The following is a 20,105-nucleotide window of genomic DNA, read 5'->3' on the forward strand; positions in this document are numbered from 1 at the left end:
TACAACTGTTTTTAATAAAATACTAATGGCTTGATAACATTGAAAAAAGATCTTTCTGTAATTTGGTCCGTAATTATTCTATTAACATTGATGCAGCAGAAGACATTAGAACACCACAATTTTACTGAAAAAGTTATCCAACTATTTATGTACAGTTCATTCAAAAATCAAAGTTAACTATTTGTCCACTAAATAATCCGAAACTTTTGAGTGATGGTAGACATAATAATGCAGTACCGTATTTAATACCTGTTTTAATGAATTTCGAAGCAGTGGAAAGTATTTATATAACGATGCACTCCTACCTGGGAAAACGATGGTAAACAATGGGCATCAGAGGTCTACCCGTACAATGCAAAGTTTATGGTGCCATAACTATCACGGTGACGTCGATAATCCCTTAATGACCCGCCATAACGTGTAGGAATGTTTCACCCATTTCTTATTTATATAAGTCTGATTTTGTGTAGTCCCTTACGAAAAGGTCTCTTTCACCGACCATCCTAACGACCAAAATAGATTACATCGTACATTTTACACACGCACCGTGGTCGACAAGAGCGCATTACATAACATCCAAATATCACATCTAATACAGATATACTTGATATTCACTAAAAATTACTGAATTTTTTCTTACCGAAAGATTTTAATCGATGCTAATAGCATAATTCAGAAACTAAAAACACAAGAAATTATTTACGAAAACACTCGAATATGCAAAACGAGTTAAACTAAAACCTCTAATCACAATTATTAAGCTATGCACAGACACTTTGAGGCTAGCTTAGATCCTAATAGCTTTAAGATCTCCATTTCATCTGTCATTTACTCAAACGGAGGACAAAATTTCAATTTAACTCCCTCATAAGCGATTCCACTTTACAGGGGCGGGGGGGCAAATGTCAGGCTACAGCCTTTAAAACGGAACAACGATTTGAAAATTGGTCCAAATGACTTGAGTTCTTTGATGAAGTTAGGAACATTACATAGTTTACTAAATGATGTGTAAACAAAATTGAAAAAATTGCAATTGGTCGGAATCGCGAAGAAAATAGTAAAGGTCGTTTTTTACAACTTTTTAATCTGAGGCTATAGTGAAAATTTAATAAATACATATCGACGATTTATGTTAGTTATACACAAACATACTGAAACTTTCATTGAAATCGGTTGATACAGAAACGAGCGACAGGCATCAAATTAAAAAAAATGTAAGAATTGTTAGATTTACTACAGTTCTAGGTCGAAAGTCGGAAAAAACTGCGATTTTCAACATTTTTAAGCGTTTGTATCTCGTAGCAACGTTAACCGATTTTCATGGAACTTTCAACATGTATACAAAGTATTCCATCTAACTCTGCGACCCTTAATTATTCTCTTATTTATCACGGTACAAAAAAATGGTTCGGGAGAAAGTTAGTGTATTTTAGGTTTTGATCTCCTCTTTATAATGGCAAACAAAAAATAGGGCACTCTATTTAAAGAAATGTTATCATTAGAGAAATCTCAGAAGATATGACCTTGAGATGACCTTCAATCTCATACCCTAATTGCCCCCGTAAAATACACTATCTTTCTCCCGAACTATTTTTTTGTACCGTTACAAATAAGGGAATAATTAAGGGTAGCAGAGTCACGTAGGACACCCTGTATAACTGACACAAATCATCGAAATGTATTTATTAAATTTTCATTACAGTCTCGAATAAAAAAGTTGTAAAAAGCAACCTTTACTATTTTATTCGCGATTCGGACCAATAGTAACTTTTTCAAATTTATTTTTAAAAGAATTCAAGTCACTCGGACCAATTTGAAAAAAATTGTTCCGTTTTAAAGGGTGTACGAATACTTCTGTCTCCCACTGTATATCAGTTTTTAATCGAAATACATAATAAACAACAGGCTAGAGATTAAACGAAATAGAATTAAGCAATGTTTTAGAACGAGACAAAAGGTTTTTACGAAGAGGACGACCACGTTATTATGAACGTCCGGTGTGTCGTTATCTTTCGAATAACCCCTGTGAACACCCCTCCGATATTAAGTACGTGCGCACACAGTAGTGGACGCGTGCGAACCAATGTCACCCGGGGGGTGATATTCCAGATAGGGGAGAAGGGGCTCACGATTTCGTTGGCACGAGCCAAACGGCTCGCGACATATGTTCACGAACAGCTGATGTACTTGCTAATAAGTCTCACTCAATACCACTGTGACTACATACGTATAATGAACATGGGAAACTCGAAAAATCATAACTGTGAGAAAAGTTGTCAACGCGGCAACATGTCTCGCGTGATTGGATCGTATGTACGTTTGGAACAACTTAATTTTTTTATATAACACGTGTAAAATTGAAATTTTACATTAAATTATAGTTTTATTAATAATAATCACTTTTAGTAGATAAAGAATAAATTTTAAGTAATAATAATTGTTAGAGAATTTATTTAAATATAATAAATAAAAATGTATTTTGTACCTTTTGTATCAGGATTAATTAATTTTAATACATTAATATTGTAAACATTACGTACGACTCTGTTACGACGTATTGATGAACTAATTATTGAACTGCAAGAAAATGAAATTTTTGTCACGACATTATTTAAACAGTTATATCTTGTTTATTTTTATTTAGAAATTAACAGGTTCGTCGCCGAGCCCATTTCGATTGACTTTCCGTTCACGCCAACAGTATTATGTTACAGTTCTGAATATACCATTTTCGAAAGCTCACACGTAACCAAATCTACCTATATTATTTTAATATTGAAAATATTTAAACATACATTGCTTAATTATTAATGTAAACAATGTTGTGTTGTGTTGAAAGTAATTACAATATCAAATGTTGATGGATCGATACTCACTCCATTCGATACGAGTACTGTTTTTTCGATACCTACTTGGTATCGAAACAAAAGTATCGAGTAATCTACTCGTATTTACTTGTATCGATTCATCCTTAACCATATGTATAGGTTCCAATGCCCATGCCATCAGATTCGCAGTTCATAATTTCGGATGAAATACATACTCTGTGTGCTGAACAGACGATGAGGTAATTCATCAGCGTAAACCCCCTTGATTGCACTCTCTTCCGGTTAATACACTGCATTAATCTACATAAGCCGTGTACAGCTTCAGCACGTGCGCGATTGCCGCGTAAAAGCTCGCAGGCGCGTGTAACATGAACTAATCGCGATTCCTAATTAAGTTTATACAGGGTCAATAAACATAACACCTAAATATCTCTCTTGGGACTGAAGATAGGAGAATATATCCACGACAATAGTTTTATTACTCAAGGGGAGAAAAGGTCGTGGTATAGACAAACTTTTTTTTTCGTGGAATTTTCAAGGTTATTGAAAGGTTATCGATAGTTTTCTTAAATGGCATCATATAATTTTAACTCTGTAGCTTTGTAGCTAATATCATGACGAATTCAGCGACATAGGATATTTCCTTGAAATGATCTTGGATTGAAAAATCTTGGTTCAACCAACGAAAACGTTAACGTGTGTGTCGTTTTATTGAAATTTGAATTGATTTGAATATATGAAATTAAAACAGCACTCCATGGCCTTACAAAGCGATTAAATGCTTGTGTCATTACGGAAGGTCACCACTTAGAAAATTTAATTTGGTCTAAATAATGTAATTCTCCATATTAAAATTTATGTAGATCGAAACTAGATTCTTGAATCCAAGGTCATTTTAAGGTCATCAGCTGTATGTAAAGTATGAAGTTAAAACTACATAATGCTATTTAAGAAAACTTCGATGACCTTCAAATAACCTTGAAAATAACATTAACCAAAAGTGTGTTTACACCATCACCTTTGCCCCCTTGAACAATATAATTTCTGTCTGGGAAATATTCTACTATTTTTAATCTCAACAGAAATATTTTGTTTCTCGTGACTAACAATTGGACCTACAATAACGGACAAATGTTTTCGGACAAAGAACGTTTGCTACATTATTCGAATTGTGGATAGTATTAATATTCCATAAAGTAATCAACGCTTGTTTTGCCTAATTGTTCTTTTTTTTTCGATGCACCGTCTATTTCGGAATGTCACGTGTCGCAAAAGTATCTAACTAACGCTCCATATAACCCATCTATGATTTTATATTTTAAAATGTAAAATTTTAAACGTCCGAATATCATTTGTCCAGCTAAATATAGGTGGGACCTATTTTATATTTTCTAATATTTTTTAATAGTAAAACTCCGCGGGCAGACCTTTTGTAACATCGCCATAACAACAAATAAAAAGAAAATCATCTGCGTCCGAATTCATTTGTCCGATGCAGTACATACATGTGTATCCAGATAGATCCTACAAAAACAGAGCACAATGAGCGGCACGTGAGTGGGAGCTGACTTCGAAATCGAGCCGACACGTGACTACGTTAGAATGGTTTGAAACGATCGGGTCGTCTTTATTTTTTTCGTGACGCGTCACCGACCACGATGGTCCTTGTGGCACACGATCACTACAACCTTAACGTTTTACCGATTCGTTTCCGACATGCATGAATTCCCCGCTATCATTTTTCGACATTTATTGAAAGTGAAGAGCGCTCTGAATATTTATGATTCGCGATCTCTATAAAATGTTAAGCGACAAGAAATTTAATAGAGCGAGTTCAATTTTCACTCTTGTGTAATTTCCGATAAGATCGTGGACAGGACATTATGTTTTTATAATGACAGATCAAACATAAGCGGCGATCGGGTTTTCGTAGGAAAAAAGAAACGGCGGGCCTGTTAATAAAATTAATATCATTACGTGATCATAAAACGTGATTGACCACAGAATGCTTCGTTTCGTCATTTTGTCATAATTACTCATACGATCCGTTTATATCACACGCTATTGTATGAAGCTCGGAGTAATAAAGTTTGGTAAATATTTAGGATAGGGGAGGCGGTTAACTTATTGACATAAGTTGTCAAGGTTAACCTCCTCGGTAACCTTTAGAGGATTTCAGCCGTCAGTTTTTTTCTTTTTATTAAAAAGTTATAAACAAAAGGAGTCTGCAAAATTCAAACGAAGCCTCTCCTCTGCCCATGCAATCACTTAAAGAAACAGATATGTTGATAATAAAATGTTTATACTATTTGGGTAAGATTTAAATTATGGAGTTAACCATACAACTTTATATTGTGAAATTTATTCGTTAGTAACTTTTTAACAAATAACGAACTATTGTTAACATTTTCTTAAGGTCATTCAGGAGGGTGACATTTACAATACATGTCAAGGTCAAGGTCATTGGTGCCCTTCAATACTTAATATAACTGCTACACTTTGCAGACCTTTTTTGTTCATAACTTTATAATAAAAAAAACGAGCAACGGGAAAAACCTTCTCACTGAGGAGGGTGACCTTGACAACGTTTGTTAAGGTCATCGGAGCTGCCTCACCTAGTCTAAATATTTACTTAAAATTTTTAATTAAAAGGATCGCGAACTTTATTTCATTTGGAACCCGATAGTAGACTTGCATAAACAAACAGTCTAGTCATGGTCAAAATAGATGTTTAATGCAGGATAACTGTTTATAAAACAAAATTAGGTAAACCAGTGCAGACAATTCCTTATAAATAAGAAATCTCTTTCACATAACGTATAAAACCTCAATGATGTTAACAAATAGTATATAAAGTGATTGTAACTGAATAAAGGAAATATTTAATTAAGTAGACACAGTGGGAATAGTTAATTAAATTAACATAAAGTTGACATAAGTCTTCGAATTTTCTTTCTTTCTATTCGCAATTCATTCGGGAATATTTACGATGTCTGCAGGCTCGTTTCGAAATACGGAAAACGCGCGAGACATTGCCATATTTCTGCTTCGATTTATCACTGTCGCTAGGACTCTGTGAGATCTGACGCTTCAACGCTTAACAAGAAGAATCGAGTCGGTTTCAATCGGCACGAGCGCCGCTTTCGACTCCCCGTCGCGTACCGATGGTCTCTTTATTATATCAACGATGTTATTAGACAGCGCAAAGGCTTCGTCGAGCAATTTCGCGTGAAGTTTTGCATTTTTAATTTTTTTACCCAGGGAAACCCTTTAACGTATACTGTTACGCGCAGGGCTTGCTTATGGTTCGACAGTTATCGTACAGATTGCATTACGCTGTGATTCCGTAGAAATTTCAACAATGACACAAAATTTAATCTATATTCATGTTTCATATTTATAATCCACCTATCAACATTTACTTCCAGTCAACAGTGCTTGGAATAATTTGCAGATAAATTATAGAACATAATGCCAGCGACCCACTACGATTATAGTAAATCCTCGATGAGTGTGCGAAGGCTCCTCGGCACTTAACATTAAATATTTCATGAAGTAATGGCCACATGCGGTTGCAACAAAGATCCTTGGCTTCAGAATTTCAAGCTCTATCACTGTGCTAAACCTCATTGAAAAGTTAGGGTTACACCTGAGGACTTCTCTTTGTCAGTGCGAGAAGCCTCCAAACACTCATCGAGGATTTACTATATACATATCCGGTGGGATATTTTCTTATTACCTGGAAATAATGCATAATTTCTAGATACATTATTAATAGGAAACAACCTACGTCCATTTGTAAAATTTATACGAAAAATTATTGGACATTTCGATATATCAAATAAAAAATCTTCTCTTTAGACGTTCTCATTATGTTGGATTAAATTGGAAAAAATATTTTACAAAAGATTTGCTGGTGTGTTATACATACGAAACAGACAGGTATTCTAAGTTTCATTCACTTGTCAAGAAAATCTGTATAACAAGGCACCCGAAACATCGAAGCGTTAAATGAAGCGAAATAAATGTTAATAGTGGTAATGTTATAGATTGTTCCCAGGCAATAAGTATAAAATTTCCGTTTAATGTACATGGCATTTGTAAATATAGATCTTCTGTACCAGAGTAGCCAATTGAGTCGCGCAAGAACAGAAACGTCTTGCTTAATCAGCCATTATTTTATCGGTGAATCAGAGAAATTCATCGTGGCATGTACTTCAAGGCGCAAGGTGAAACCGATCGTTTCTCCCAGGATCGAGCTAATAACTCGTTTCCGTAAAAACTGATTCGACGGGACGGATGTTCGACAACCGCGAGCCGAATAAGAGGAAAAGGATACTCGAAGTCACGCGTTATCTCGGCATCACGTACGTTCCACGGAGGTGCCGGCGTCGTTAGAGACACGTGCAATTGGCTTGCTCCGGGGTAGCAGTGAGAAAAAAAAGAGGAAGTCAAAGAAGGTACGGACAAGAGGAAGAATAAGAATAAGAAAAGCGAAGAAGACGAAGGATGGCTCATAAAGTTGCAGTAGCAAGAAGGAGTCAGCCGGTCGAACGAGGACTAAGACGGAAGGAGGAGAAGGATGAAACTAGCCTGCGTAATTATTCGGTGCGAACGATGTTTAAGTATCCCGACCCGCAGAGAAATAAGCGAGGTAGCTGGCAGGAGGAAGCGAGCAAGGAAAAAGAAAAGAAAGGAGAGGGGAAAAAAGGTATACCAGCAAAAAATGAGAAGGTCAGAGATAGAGAGAGAAAGAGAAGAAAGAGAGATTGGAAGGGGGTACCAAGGAAGGATATAATTCAGTAAAAGACGGCGAAATTAGTATCTGGAAGTGCTCCCAGGGACCAGCAGAAGGATGTACAGGTAAACCATGCAAAAAGATTTTTATATATATATATATATATATATATACATATATTAATGCTTTCGGGACGATGACTATCCAAATCGGGGGAACGGTTTAACAAGCGTCTTCACGAAATTAAACCTCCGGCAACTGTGTCCCTTGACTTTCAACCAATTTTCGTGTGACGATCGGTCCGTCGAATTGTAAAATCTGTAACCATTTTGCCGTTCATTCGTTAATGCAGACAAACTCGAGGATTCACGTCGGGGTTTCACGCATGGGATTATTGGGCCCGATAAATATCATTTCTCGACGGTGATTACACACGATTGCAATTCCGACTGGAGTCTTAAGCGGGAATAAATTAGCCCAAAGATGACACTTGACTCGCCGGTGAAATGGTTTTTAATGGATCGTGTGCGCCAATGGTATTTTTTTCGCAGGTTTATATTTCACTTCATTGAAACACAAATGAGGAAAAGATAGATGTCTAATTTAAATATATTTCAGGGCGTACCGATTCCTTTGCCTGCCCGTTCAGATTGATTCACACGATGAAATACATGTTGATAAAGAAACCAGTAGATAGACCCAACGATCAAATGTATCGTAGTCACATTCACGATGAAAAAGTGACAGTTACAGGATGGACGAACGGTAACTAATTATCGACATCGGTTACGTTTCGGCTCCGCCGAGGTCCACGCGCCCACGCGACAACCGTATTAAACGAATCATGACATCCTTTTCAGAACGCGACGTTATATCGCGCAACACTTATCCCGGTGTCCGCGGCGCGTTTCTCACGGGACAGTTAATACGCGCAGAAAATGATTGATCAATTGCTGAGCGGAAGCGACAGGAAGCGAGAGAACGCGTGGAGAGGAGGAGAGACGGTGGTATCGTTTCGCGGTGGCTTGGTAGCCATAGACACACGTACTGTGATTCAGTAACGTGTAACTAGTGGGATTGCGATCGGGAGAACGCTGGACTTGTGCCCAGCACGCTCCACGAGGCTGCTGTTCGGACAAGGACAGGCCGATCGTGCCCACGAGGCAGTGGAACGGAGACGAGATCACGATAAGAAGATGTAGCACGAGTATATACCCACCTCGGGTACTACTAGAATGGAAAAAGGAGAAAGACTAGCTGGAACGAGGGGGGGGGGGCGCGCACGATCCTTTCTCTCTTTCGCTCTGTCGGTACGAACGAAGGAAAGGACGGCGATATCGGGGTCCTTCCGTATGAGCGCACGTTCGTGAAACAGCCGAGCCGAGAGTGGCAAAGAGAGAAAGAGAAAGAACGTTAAGCCGTGCATACCGTGGCACGACTACCCGAGGAGGATCAGAGGAGGTAGGAAATACGGGTTCAAACGGTAGGTGCAACGAGGACAAAGAAACGGTGACGATGGCTTGGTGTGGGCGCGTGTCTGGCAGCTGCCGCTTACAGGTGGTGTGCTTGCTTGGGAACCAACCTCTACGGACCGTTCCCACGGAAGGCCTGTCCCCCACTAGAGACCCTGACAGCAGCCCCCTGCCCCACCCTGCCGTAGAGCCCTTGACTATATAAGCTTCAGCCACGGCCGACAGCCACCACAATCACTGTGATCGTTCACGAAGTTCGAGCTGGAGACGCATCAGAGATACAAGTCGATACGTTTCCGTCGAATCGAGCGAACAACCAACAGTTACGAAAACACTGTAAAACGCCAAACTCTGTGTGACATTTAAGGGACATTCAACGACAAGTGTGATTATCGCGACAAACCGGACGGATCGTTCGTAATCAGTGAAGTTTTCTCGTTAACGGTGTGTAAAGATAACCCCCCTCGACCAAAGGATTAACCATGCAGATGCACGAGCAGATCATGATGGTCGATGGACAGGAGCAGCCGATCTCCAGGACATATCAGTACAGAAAGGTAAGCGTCCCTTTTGATTTCCTGCACGGTCGCTAATTGTTTCGCGGCAAAACGCCTGTTCGAATTAAAACATAGTTTTTTTTTTTTTGCGAATCGAACCAATTATCGTTCAGAATACACCAGCATTCACTCTAGAAAACAATCTCTATAACGGTTCTTCACTTTTGATTTACAGGTGATGAAACCTATGCTGGAACGCAAACGTAGAGCACGCATCAATCGATGCTTGGACGAGCTCAAGGACTTGATGGTGACAGCTCTGGCCGGCGACGGCGAGAACGTGGCGAAGCTGGAGAAGGCCGATATTCTAGAGCTGACCGTCCGTCATCTCCACAAGCTCCAAAGACAGCAACGGCTTTCCGCGAATCCGGTGATCGACGCGGACCGTTTCAGAGCCGGGTACACGCATTGCGCCAACGAAGTCAGCCGTTGCTTAGCCGCCACTCCCGGCGTCGACGTCGCTCTGGGAACCAAACTGATGACCCATTTGGGTCACAAACTGAACGCCATGGACAAAACCGGCCCGTTGACCATCCACGTGACCGCGCCACAATCCTCGCCATCCTCGAGCAGCGATCTCAGCTCCGACGAATACTCGATGCCACTGACACCGGCATCCAGCCAACCATCCCCGGTCCGAACGGAAATCGAAACCATGTCTCAAAGCCACCAAGGTCTTCTGCAGGTCGCTAAACCTAACGAGCCTATCTGGAGACCGTGGTAATCGCCAATTGGACTTTGATTATGACGGCTGGAAACGATCGTATTATAGGCGGTCGATCAAGCTTTCGGAATCAACCGAGGACTCCCTGTTAGAAAGAAAGCTGATTGACATGGTCATCGATACCCTTTAAGAATCGATCCTGCGGAGATCCATTACCGGTGTTGCAATTTTGTCTGTGATTCGAGCGAAAAACACGCGAGCCTTTGAGGATGGGACCATCGTAATAGAAGAAGAAATTCTCGCACTTTCTCGAGATGTTCGTTCTCTACAATGGACAACGAAGAGGATTATTTTTAATAACGCCTACGGGGTGTGCAAATACGGACCCGTGATCCGAAATGGGAAATAGATTTAAGATATTTTTTATTTGCTCAAGAATACTCGATGTGGAATATCGTGTGTGCGGGGTGGGGGGGGAGGGGGGAATAAGGATGTAAATTCTTTTGTAATTTCGTCTGTTGGATGTTATAAACGCGTTTAATCGAATGACTGTTGTTGCAGTTGCAAACGTAGGATCTCGATGATACGCTCGCGCGAAAGCGTTGCGGCTGAAGCTTTAATTCACTCGACAGAGTTTATCTATTGTTTATTTCATACTTTTATCGTGAATTTTTTTCTTTATTTTGTCCATTTTGGCGCAGAGAAGGTCATGCGATCCAATCAATTTTCTCGTGTCGATTTGCGCGCCAACGCGGTGTCGCGATCAACCCGAGAAAGAATCTTCGCCCGCGCCGAAAATGTTGTTATATGTACGTATCTCCTCGATCGATTGTGCAAATTTTACACTTGACACATATTCGAATGTTTATAATGCTGTTGAAATTGTCATCATTATATAAGTGATCGAGCAGAGAATCTTGTGATAGAGAAACGTGTACCTGTGATATTTACTGTAGACGTAGAGAAATAATACCAGATTTCTAATAAACATGTTTCATTGATAAACTTGTTTTTTTATCGATTTACTTTGTATTACCATACCCGATATATCGAATCCCATCCATGCATTCCTCCATTAATTACTCGGATCTTATCAAAAGTAAAATACAGTCCCTTTGAAATTTTTTATACGAAATAAGTATTATGTAATCCTTGTAGATAATCGTAGTTTATAAGGCAATTCGATAATTCGTGACAAAATTAGACTTCAAATTAATGTTATTAAGAAATTGTAATTAAATAAGTACTCACTTTTTCACTTCTTTCTAAAATCAGAGCGGCACATTTCTTTCCCGCCAAATCACCTTCACCTGAAATCATGAAGGTACTTACATTAATTATGTTGAACGTACGAAAGTTCTTATATCTCTTGTTTGTGTGCATAATATGATGACACACTGCTTTCTTTATTCAAAATCTTTTTCTCCCTATTTTACCTAAATCTCGTTAATCATATTTTATATATCTATATATATATATATATATATATATATATAGAATTCGAACAAACAAACATTTTTACTGGCGTATGCTGAAGTAAATTCCAAAATAGGCTTTTGTTTTGATTCTATTACAAAGCGGAGATCAAAACGTATCCAACAATATATCAAATAGGGCATTCCATGTAAAAAAACCTTAAATTAGAGAAATCTCAGAAGATATGACCTTGAGATGACCTTGAATCTCATAGCCTAATTTCGCCCCTAAAATACACTATCTTTCTCCCGAAACATTTTTTTGTACCGTGACAAATAAGAGAATAATTAAGGGTGGCAGAATTAGATGGGACACCCTGTATAGTGTATACTAACAGTTGACGTACATACAGAAACAAATATTTATAACTAATCAATGTCTGACTCATCAAAACCACCGTCATATGTGTAATAATTTTTCCTCGGACGATTTCCTAACTTGTACAAATTTTCTCTAATATTTACTTAATTTGTACAACATGAATGAGAATATAATGATGCTTTAAAAGTGTTATGAATAGAGTAGACTCTAAAATAGAGTAGACTCTAATATTAATAAAATGAGAAAGAAATTGAAATTGTGGTTCATTAAAAGACTTTCTTCACTCAACAACAGCTTACATCTAACTTTTTCGAGGATATAAAAGTGCAAGAAAATATTGAATTTAAATAGGCTGCATATACATGTACGATTTTGTCCCATGCCTGGATAAAATCGGGCACCGTACCCGATATGCTCCCCTGGCATCTGTGATAACGGAAATCATCCAATTCCTCAGACCCCAAACCATTTTATTACACTTTGTTTACACTTTAATAGTCGAGAAATAGCATAATTTATACCAAGAAGTAATCACCTAACACTGTCAGTAGTATAGAGATTATATGCGAATGCGGGTGTTAAAACAGTTGACACACGACAAATAACAATAATAAAAACTATATTTAACATAAAACGATAACATAAGAGAACAAAACACCAAAACTACTAAATTACAACACACGACAAACGACTAATACCCTGCCCCCTCTTAAGGTAGTTCGTGCCAAATTCGGAAGACTAGATAATTAAATAAAAGATAATATAATAAATATATTAGATAATTAATAAATAAATAAGAAAAAGCTTGTCAAAAATTCAGTTTTTAATACAGCTCTTATGGCAGTCTTACGCTTTCTTACCAGAAGTATAACCTATTCTTTTCACAGAAACTGGAACTGTTAACCAAAAGCTAGGTACTGAAAGTACAAGGTGTTAATTTTAACACGAGCAACTAAATTATTTCCGCTACTATTGAAAGTAAGAAAAAATTACTAAATAGGATGTATATGGTTTTAAGGCGTGCATCTGATGGTGATAAAATGTTTTTTACTTCTTATTACGTTTATTTACTTCTGCATTCTTCAAACTGAAGCTGATTACTTTGCCTTCAAGGTCACTTCAAGGTCATGGTGAATAGGTCGTTGAACTCATTCTGACGCTGACTACCACATCGCGTAATAAAAAATACATGTTAATATGCAAAAAAATACGATGACCTTGAAAAAACTGTTAAAATGACCTTCACAGGATTCTTTTTATCACCATCAGATGCACGCCTTAAAACCATATACATCCTATTTAGTCATTTTTTCTTACTTTCAATAGTAGCGGAAATAATTTAGGTGCTCGATTTAAAATTAACACCCTGTATAAATCCTGAGCTTCCTGATAATGAATTAAATCTTGTACGCCATGCCGAACATTCCAGGAATATATTTGACAATAAAGTTCAGGATATGTCGGTAATTGGATGGTTATCTGTTGAGAACTTGGCAACGTTGCTGAAGTAGGATCATACCCACGAAATTCAAATAAATATAAAAAATATTTTACTTATTTTGTGTTGTAGTGAATTCTATGTTTCTAAATTACAATGCACGCGAGTATAATTAACTTTACCTATCAGAATATTGAATATTCACTATACGCGGGAAAACTAAAGAAGCACACACGTATATAGAGATATGCGTGCAAAAACAACGTTGCCAAACGTATCAGAAATGAGCACAGTGGAGTCATACCAAAATATATTTGTTATTTGTAATATAACGAAGAATGACCATTGGTAATGTCGGTGAAATTCATAGATATAATTTTTATACGCAATTAAAAGGTATTGGTGGGTGTTTAATACCAATTAGTAATATGATGCTTTATTGACTAGAAAGTTAGGTATGAACCATCTGAAGCATCCACACCTGAAACACTCACCCAAGCCTTACATCCCTCGCTCTCGAACTACGCAACCATTCTTAGAAAAATTTCAATCACCCAATACCCAGCCTAAACAGTCACACGAAACTAAACAAATCTGATTCTGACTTCGGTCTTGGAAATCTCTCTCGTTGAGCTACAAACATACGCACCACCGATCCACGTCACATTAGGCTGGCCTTAATTTTTCAATATCCGATTTCCTTTGCTCTCACCCCTAGTATGGTTGTATTTTATAAAAATATAATCCCTGAAAAAGTTTATTAGAATCGGACAACAGAGAAACGTACCAACCAGGCCTTAAAGTTTTGAATTTATCAATGTTTTTGGAGTATATAAAGAATTTCTCAAAAATGGTAAATCTTATCGAAAGTTTGTTCAAATAATATTAAAACACCATTAAATTTTATATAATTTCTTTCTATATACCTTTTTTTGTACTCCTATCAATTTTTAAGATAATGTATAATACTTCGCTGATTTGCACAACGCATGAAATCCAAGAAATGTTTAAGGTCAGTTTTAAGGAAAAGAATGTATCTACATTGGGTCAAAAAAGTATTCGTACACCCTTTCAAACAGAACAAGTCTTTCAAAATTGGACCAAGTGACTTGAGTTTCTTTGTGAAGTTAGAAGGATTACTGTACTAAATGATGTGTTAACAAAATGTTGAAAAGTTGCAATTGGTCAAAATCGCGAAGAAAATAGTAAAGGTCAAACTGAAGGTAATTTAGCGAAAACATTGCTTAAATTTATGTTAGTAATATGCATGCTGAAAATTTCATCGAAATCGGTTAACGTTGTTATGAGATACAAACGGTTAAAAAGGTGGAAAATCGCAGTTTATGGCGACTTTTGACCTACAACTGTAGTGTATCTAAGGATTCTTACATCTTCTGATGCCTGTTACTCCGATTCAATAAAAGTTGCAGCATGTACATAACTGACATAAATCTTGGAAATTTATTTATTAAATTTTCATTACAGTCTAATCCTTCTAACTTCACAACGAAATTCAAGTCACTTGGTCCTATTTTGAAAGAGTTGTTCTGTTTTAAAGAGTGTACGAATACTTTTTTTACCCACTGTAGCATCTGATTGTGAGTAGCAGTGACGATTATCTTGTACAATTTACAAGATAAACAGTTTTTGTTCCTGGTCTTCTCTTAAATATTCGTTGTTACCGATCATTTACTTAACTGCACTCTCTGCTGCATCATTTACCACCCTCAATTTATTTACTATTTCAAATCCATGTATCGTAGGGGTCATTCCACGCAAAATCGGACACTTTTTGGAGCATCATTTCGAATTTTATTTCAATTTGGATATGTTGTAGTCTTTAGCAATATATAAACGTATCACGAAGGATTTTTAAAAATGTTAAAAATTGTTGATTTTACAGCTGTTTGAAATTCAGGGTTAACCTTTTTTCAATAAATCATAACTAGGGAACTAACAAACTGATCAAAATGAGCTTTGTGGGTCCTTACAGTGGAGACATAACAGTACCTAATCACAAGTATTTCAGTTAGAAAAAAGTACTTTTTAACCACTTATTTTGTAATTGTTTTAAAGACATGAATGAACATAAAAAATTTGAAAACAAAATTGAGGATGTAGTCCTATTTGTCCTCTTTATGGACAAAGTTGAGTACCAGTAGCACACGGCTTGGCTGGTGTAATTCGATGCAGTGTTCACTTCAATTAATTTCCATGCAGCCAATTTTAAAGTGTCCATATTTTTTAAGACAAGTCCGTAAAGAGGATAACAGGGCTATAACCTCATGTTTTTCAAAATTTTAAATACTAGCCCGGTATAAAAACAGGGCATTTATTTAAAACAATTGCAAAATAAATGCTTAAAATATATTTTTTGTTAACTGAAATAATTTATTTTTGGTCCTCTTATGTCTCCACTATAAGTACCTACAAAGCTCAGTTTGATCAGTTTGTTAAATCAATAGTTATGATTTATTGACAAAGGTTGACCCTAAATTTCAAACAGCTGTAAAATCAACAATTTAAAAAATTTTCAAAACTCCTTCGAGATACGTTTATATATCGCTAAAGACTACAACATATCGAAATTTGTAATTCCATATTTATGTTAAATCCCTTATAAAATAGGTTAGTTTCCGCAGAAACGAAATATTTTAGTCCCTTGTCAATTATTTCATGAACGTCCTGATTCCTTAATGTAAAGCTTTTAACATGCTTCTCATTATAATTATTTGCACTATCGTCGTTATTTAAGGTAGTACCATTTCTCTTTTGGAATCATATGATACTTTTTCATCGAAAAAATCAAGTGCTGCAGCTTCTAGACTTAAATTACAAGTGATTTTTAAATTTATTAATTGCCACGCTAGATATATGGAGATCAATAATATGCCTTATAATGAGCGAAATATTTAAAAAAAATTTTGACTGAATTTGGTGCTTCAACAGCAAAAAGAGCGCTAAACCAGGCTTTCGCGTAAACATTCTTTTTAAATTTAAAATTTAATTATCGCTTCTTCTGTATAGTTCTATTTCGTGTCATGTATGTATAGTTATTATACGAAATATCTTACAAAAATATACATTCTAATTCTAAAAAAATTATTCAGGACAGGGAAATACAATTATCATTACTAACATTTTTCACTTAAATATTTTCTGATATGTTTATCAATATCAGTGTATATGTTCACATTCTTCATAAAATATTCGAAAAAGTGAGCTTTTTAACCGGCATATACATATTAATGAGTACTAGTTTAACCGAAAAAATTGTTTAATAAAAGAAAAAATTAAGAGATCCATCAATCAAATTTTACATCTTGGACGTAAACACGAGCCCTATCTAATAAGTGACAGCATCGTCAGTGTATTACATTCTACATCGATGCACCCTATATCACGAACACTGTACTAAAAAGTGCACAAAAGATGCAATCTGTAAGTACACATAGCACATTAATTACGTGTCGCGTATGCAATAAAACAAACGGCAAAGAAAAGATTATCCTCATTCAGTTTTCAAAATACAAAACACGTGGCCGTTTTTAATACACAGATTAAAATCGACATATTTAGACAGTATACTACATCGTTCTCCATGAATCAACACTGTTACGGAGCACACTTCTAAAGAAAGAAATGATCCATTAAAGAACAATATGTTACTCGTTCGATTCGAATGTCATTCGTTAAACTGTATTGCCCACATTAAAACTTGCTCCACGTATTATGGCATTCTGTTTAACGATGCTTCGACTAACGAGTGTAAAGAGTTAGGTTAGCATCGGAACAGTAATTTCGATTCAATTGTCGCAATACTTGAACAAGACGCATGTGTACGCGCAGCTATCCTAATTTCTTTGTTAATGTTTCTATGATATTCAAGATAAGCATCCCGTATCAACGAATACGGTTCTCTACCAAGGTTAATTACCAATCGACGATTTACTATGGACGCATTGACGGCACACGTGCGAGCGTCGAGTAAATAGAACGGCAATTCCAGGAACCAGGTTGACACTGCCAGAATTATCGGGATACAATTCGGAGCACAGAATCGACACAACAATGGGTAAACGCCAGGTAAGCCCGAGAAACCGGAAAACAACTTTAGAACACGATTATACTCACTTTTCCGAGACCGAGACCGCCACTCAGCTGTAGCACGTGCTGTCATTACAGGTGCACGACCGCGCTCCGCGGCCATCTTGTGGCAGTTTGCGGAAGGCATTGGGATTGGAGTATTTCGCTGTTAGTAAAACAGTAATGATATAGAAGAAACTTTTGTGAAACGTGTATGTATTATCACCGACTAGGTATAGGATAGACATATCACTCTATGGGACTTCGTGTCTCATGTTCTGAAATACCGATAGTGTAAAAAGTCAGGGATTTTCTGCTGCCCTCTACGTTATGAGAACGGTGAATTTATGAACTACGTTAAATCTAAGAAGGGACCATGGTCGTGAACGGATTCTCTTCCGTCCGTTCGCTGTAAAGTAGACGTATTAGAAAGGAGTCTTGGGTTCTAATCCCGACGGAACTATATTAGTTTTTCTTCGCGTACAAAAAAGTTATAGCGTTTAATATTGTTTTTATGGATATGTATATGTATTATTATGTACATTTGAGTAAATTATTTTATTATTCCATTGTTATTACAACAGTTTAACAGTGACAACGAACGCATGTATATTTTCAAATATCGGACTAATAGTATATTTTTATTCTATATTATTACATATAAGTGAATAATGTGTATGAAAAACGTAATCGAAACAGAGATTTTTATTATACCACAAACATCGCATAAAAGATATGTTGACGTTATATTAACATTTGTAATAATTATGGATGTTGCGGGGAAATCAATATTATTGACATTATGGAACATATAACGCAATATCACTGTAACACTTAAAAAAGTTTTAAAGTTCCACTTATATCATTGTCCTGTGAAAATGTTCATACTTCCAGCAACATTCATATTCCAATCAAAGAATTTACAGAATAAGGAAAAGGAATCTAAAGTAATTTTCAGTAGTCCCATACATCTTTATCTCGAATACTTTTCTAAAACATTCAAAGTACGAGACGGTTTAGATTTCTAAACCGTACTCTCTCGCTCGCACACCTCCCCTCATAGACCACTGAAATTCCTCAGCACGCGTCGACACCGACGGAGAGCACCGATACTGCGGCACGCTCTATCGCTCTCGCTCTCTCCCTTTCGCCCGCTCTGACCTTCTTCGGCCTCGTTCGGTACGCGTCGACACCGACGGAGAGCACCGATATCGCAACTCGCTCTACCGCTCTCGTTTATTTATGATGTTCATATTCCCCAAATAAATATCATATTTAACCAATTTGTTTAACCGTTTGAGTGCCACGTGTCTTTGCTGTTTGCCCGTCCAAAAATGCCAAGCGGCGCAATAGCGCTTGTCTTATTCTCTCTCCAAAAGTGCCAAGCGGCGCGATAGCGCTTGTCTTATTCCCTCTCCAAGAATGCCAAGGAGCGCTATTGCGCTGTTTTCAGCTTTATACGGTAGCTGTAATTGTTTCAATTCAGTGTTGTTCTGTCATTCGTTCTTTTACTAGTTGTATCATTCTTTTCCTTTTACCTAAAATGGAGTGGTAACCGTAAAGTCGCGCATCGACAGAAACCGAGCGTGTCGCGGTTATCGGTTTCGCAGCTTAGAGCGCTGGCACTGTTCGAAGGACAGAGGAGAAGCGCAAAATCGCTCCGTGACACTCAAACGGTTAAGCGACATGTTCCTTTTAAAGATTTAGCTCTCCAGTATAAATCCATAAGACCCTTATTTATTATTCATTTCACAAAATAATTGCAAATATGAAACTTTTTTACCTCTTCTTGAACATTCTAATTTCATAGCCCTAAACTGGGTACCTGAAAATATTTCATTGAACTTGTGTAGTAGATTTTACTACTTCCTAAAAGACTCCGTGTCATATTTGATAGCCTAAAAAACAGTGTGCCGATAGAGGGTTTCGATTTATTTACGAAACTAATCTACCAGTTGGTGCATTCTTTGACATTAATTTTCAAGAAAATAAAACTTCTGTATTTCACTTAATTTGGGAGACACGTAGCTGAATATTAACATACGTTCATTATTTAATTATTCGCAATAAATAAATCTTTTGTACGTAAATAACGTGTAAGTAAATTCATATGTAAAAATTTACCAATTGCCAGGAGGTTCGTGCGTATTAAGATTCTTACAATAGGCAGTAAAACTATTTATACTCCCATATAAATTATAAATATGTAAATGTTAATAAAAGTGGTGTATATATTCTCCCACATGTAGATTTGATAAATTATTTATCAAACTACATCTATTCTGAATTTATCTGTTACAAATATCCAAATGTAAGGCGAGATATAAAAACGAATAAAACAAGAACATGTAAAAAGTAACATTAGTAAAATGTCCATTAACGAGGCATTTAGAATAAATTGTCTTGTAGTTAAGTGAAAAAATATATACTTTTCCGTTTCATGTTTCATTATTTTTATTCCCGTCAAATCATATACATAGATACACGCAATATGAATGGAATATATAACACTTCATTTGTGCTCA

The 20,105-nt window shown here is 36.7% G+C and overlaps 1 protein-coding gene and 1 long non-coding RNA gene across 2 annotated transcripts in view; one reads left to right on the plus strand and one right to left on the minus strand.

Moving 5' to 3' along the window:
* The window catches only part of LOC107188165, a 107,272-nt gene extending 89,575 nt beyond the window's left edge, over nt 1-17,697 (minus strand). The window contains exons 1-2 of the long non-coding RNA XR_001516219.1: nt 17,629-17,697; nt 11,511-11,569 (exon numbers count right to left, since the gene is read on the minus strand). This is a non-coding gene — a long non-coding RNA (uncharacterized LOC107188165). The remainder of the gene's footprint in view (nt 1-11,510; nt 11,570-17,628) is intronic.
* Nucleotides 9,292-10,319, plus strand: LOC107188163 (enhancer of split m7 protein-like). Its single transcript, XM_015576411.1, has 2 exons — nt 9,292-9,595; nt 9,771-10,319. Exons 1-2 carry the CDS (start codon nt 9,521-9,523, stop codon nt 10,317-10,319), a joined length of 624 nt encoding a protein of 207 aa, XP_015431897.1. The 5' UTR covers nt 9,292-9,520.
* Nucleotides 17,698-20,105: the final 2,408 nt, after the last annotated feature.

Source organism: Dufourea novaeangliae, unplaced genomic scaffold, assembly GCF_001272555.1.
Source record: "Dufourea novaeangliae isolate 0120121106 unplaced genomic scaffold, ASM127255v1 scaffold130, whole genome shotgun sequence".
In the NCBI taxonomy this organism is placed as follows: domain Eukaryota; kingdom Metazoa; phylum Arthropoda; class Insecta; order Hymenoptera; family Halictidae; genus Dufourea; species Dufourea novaeangliae.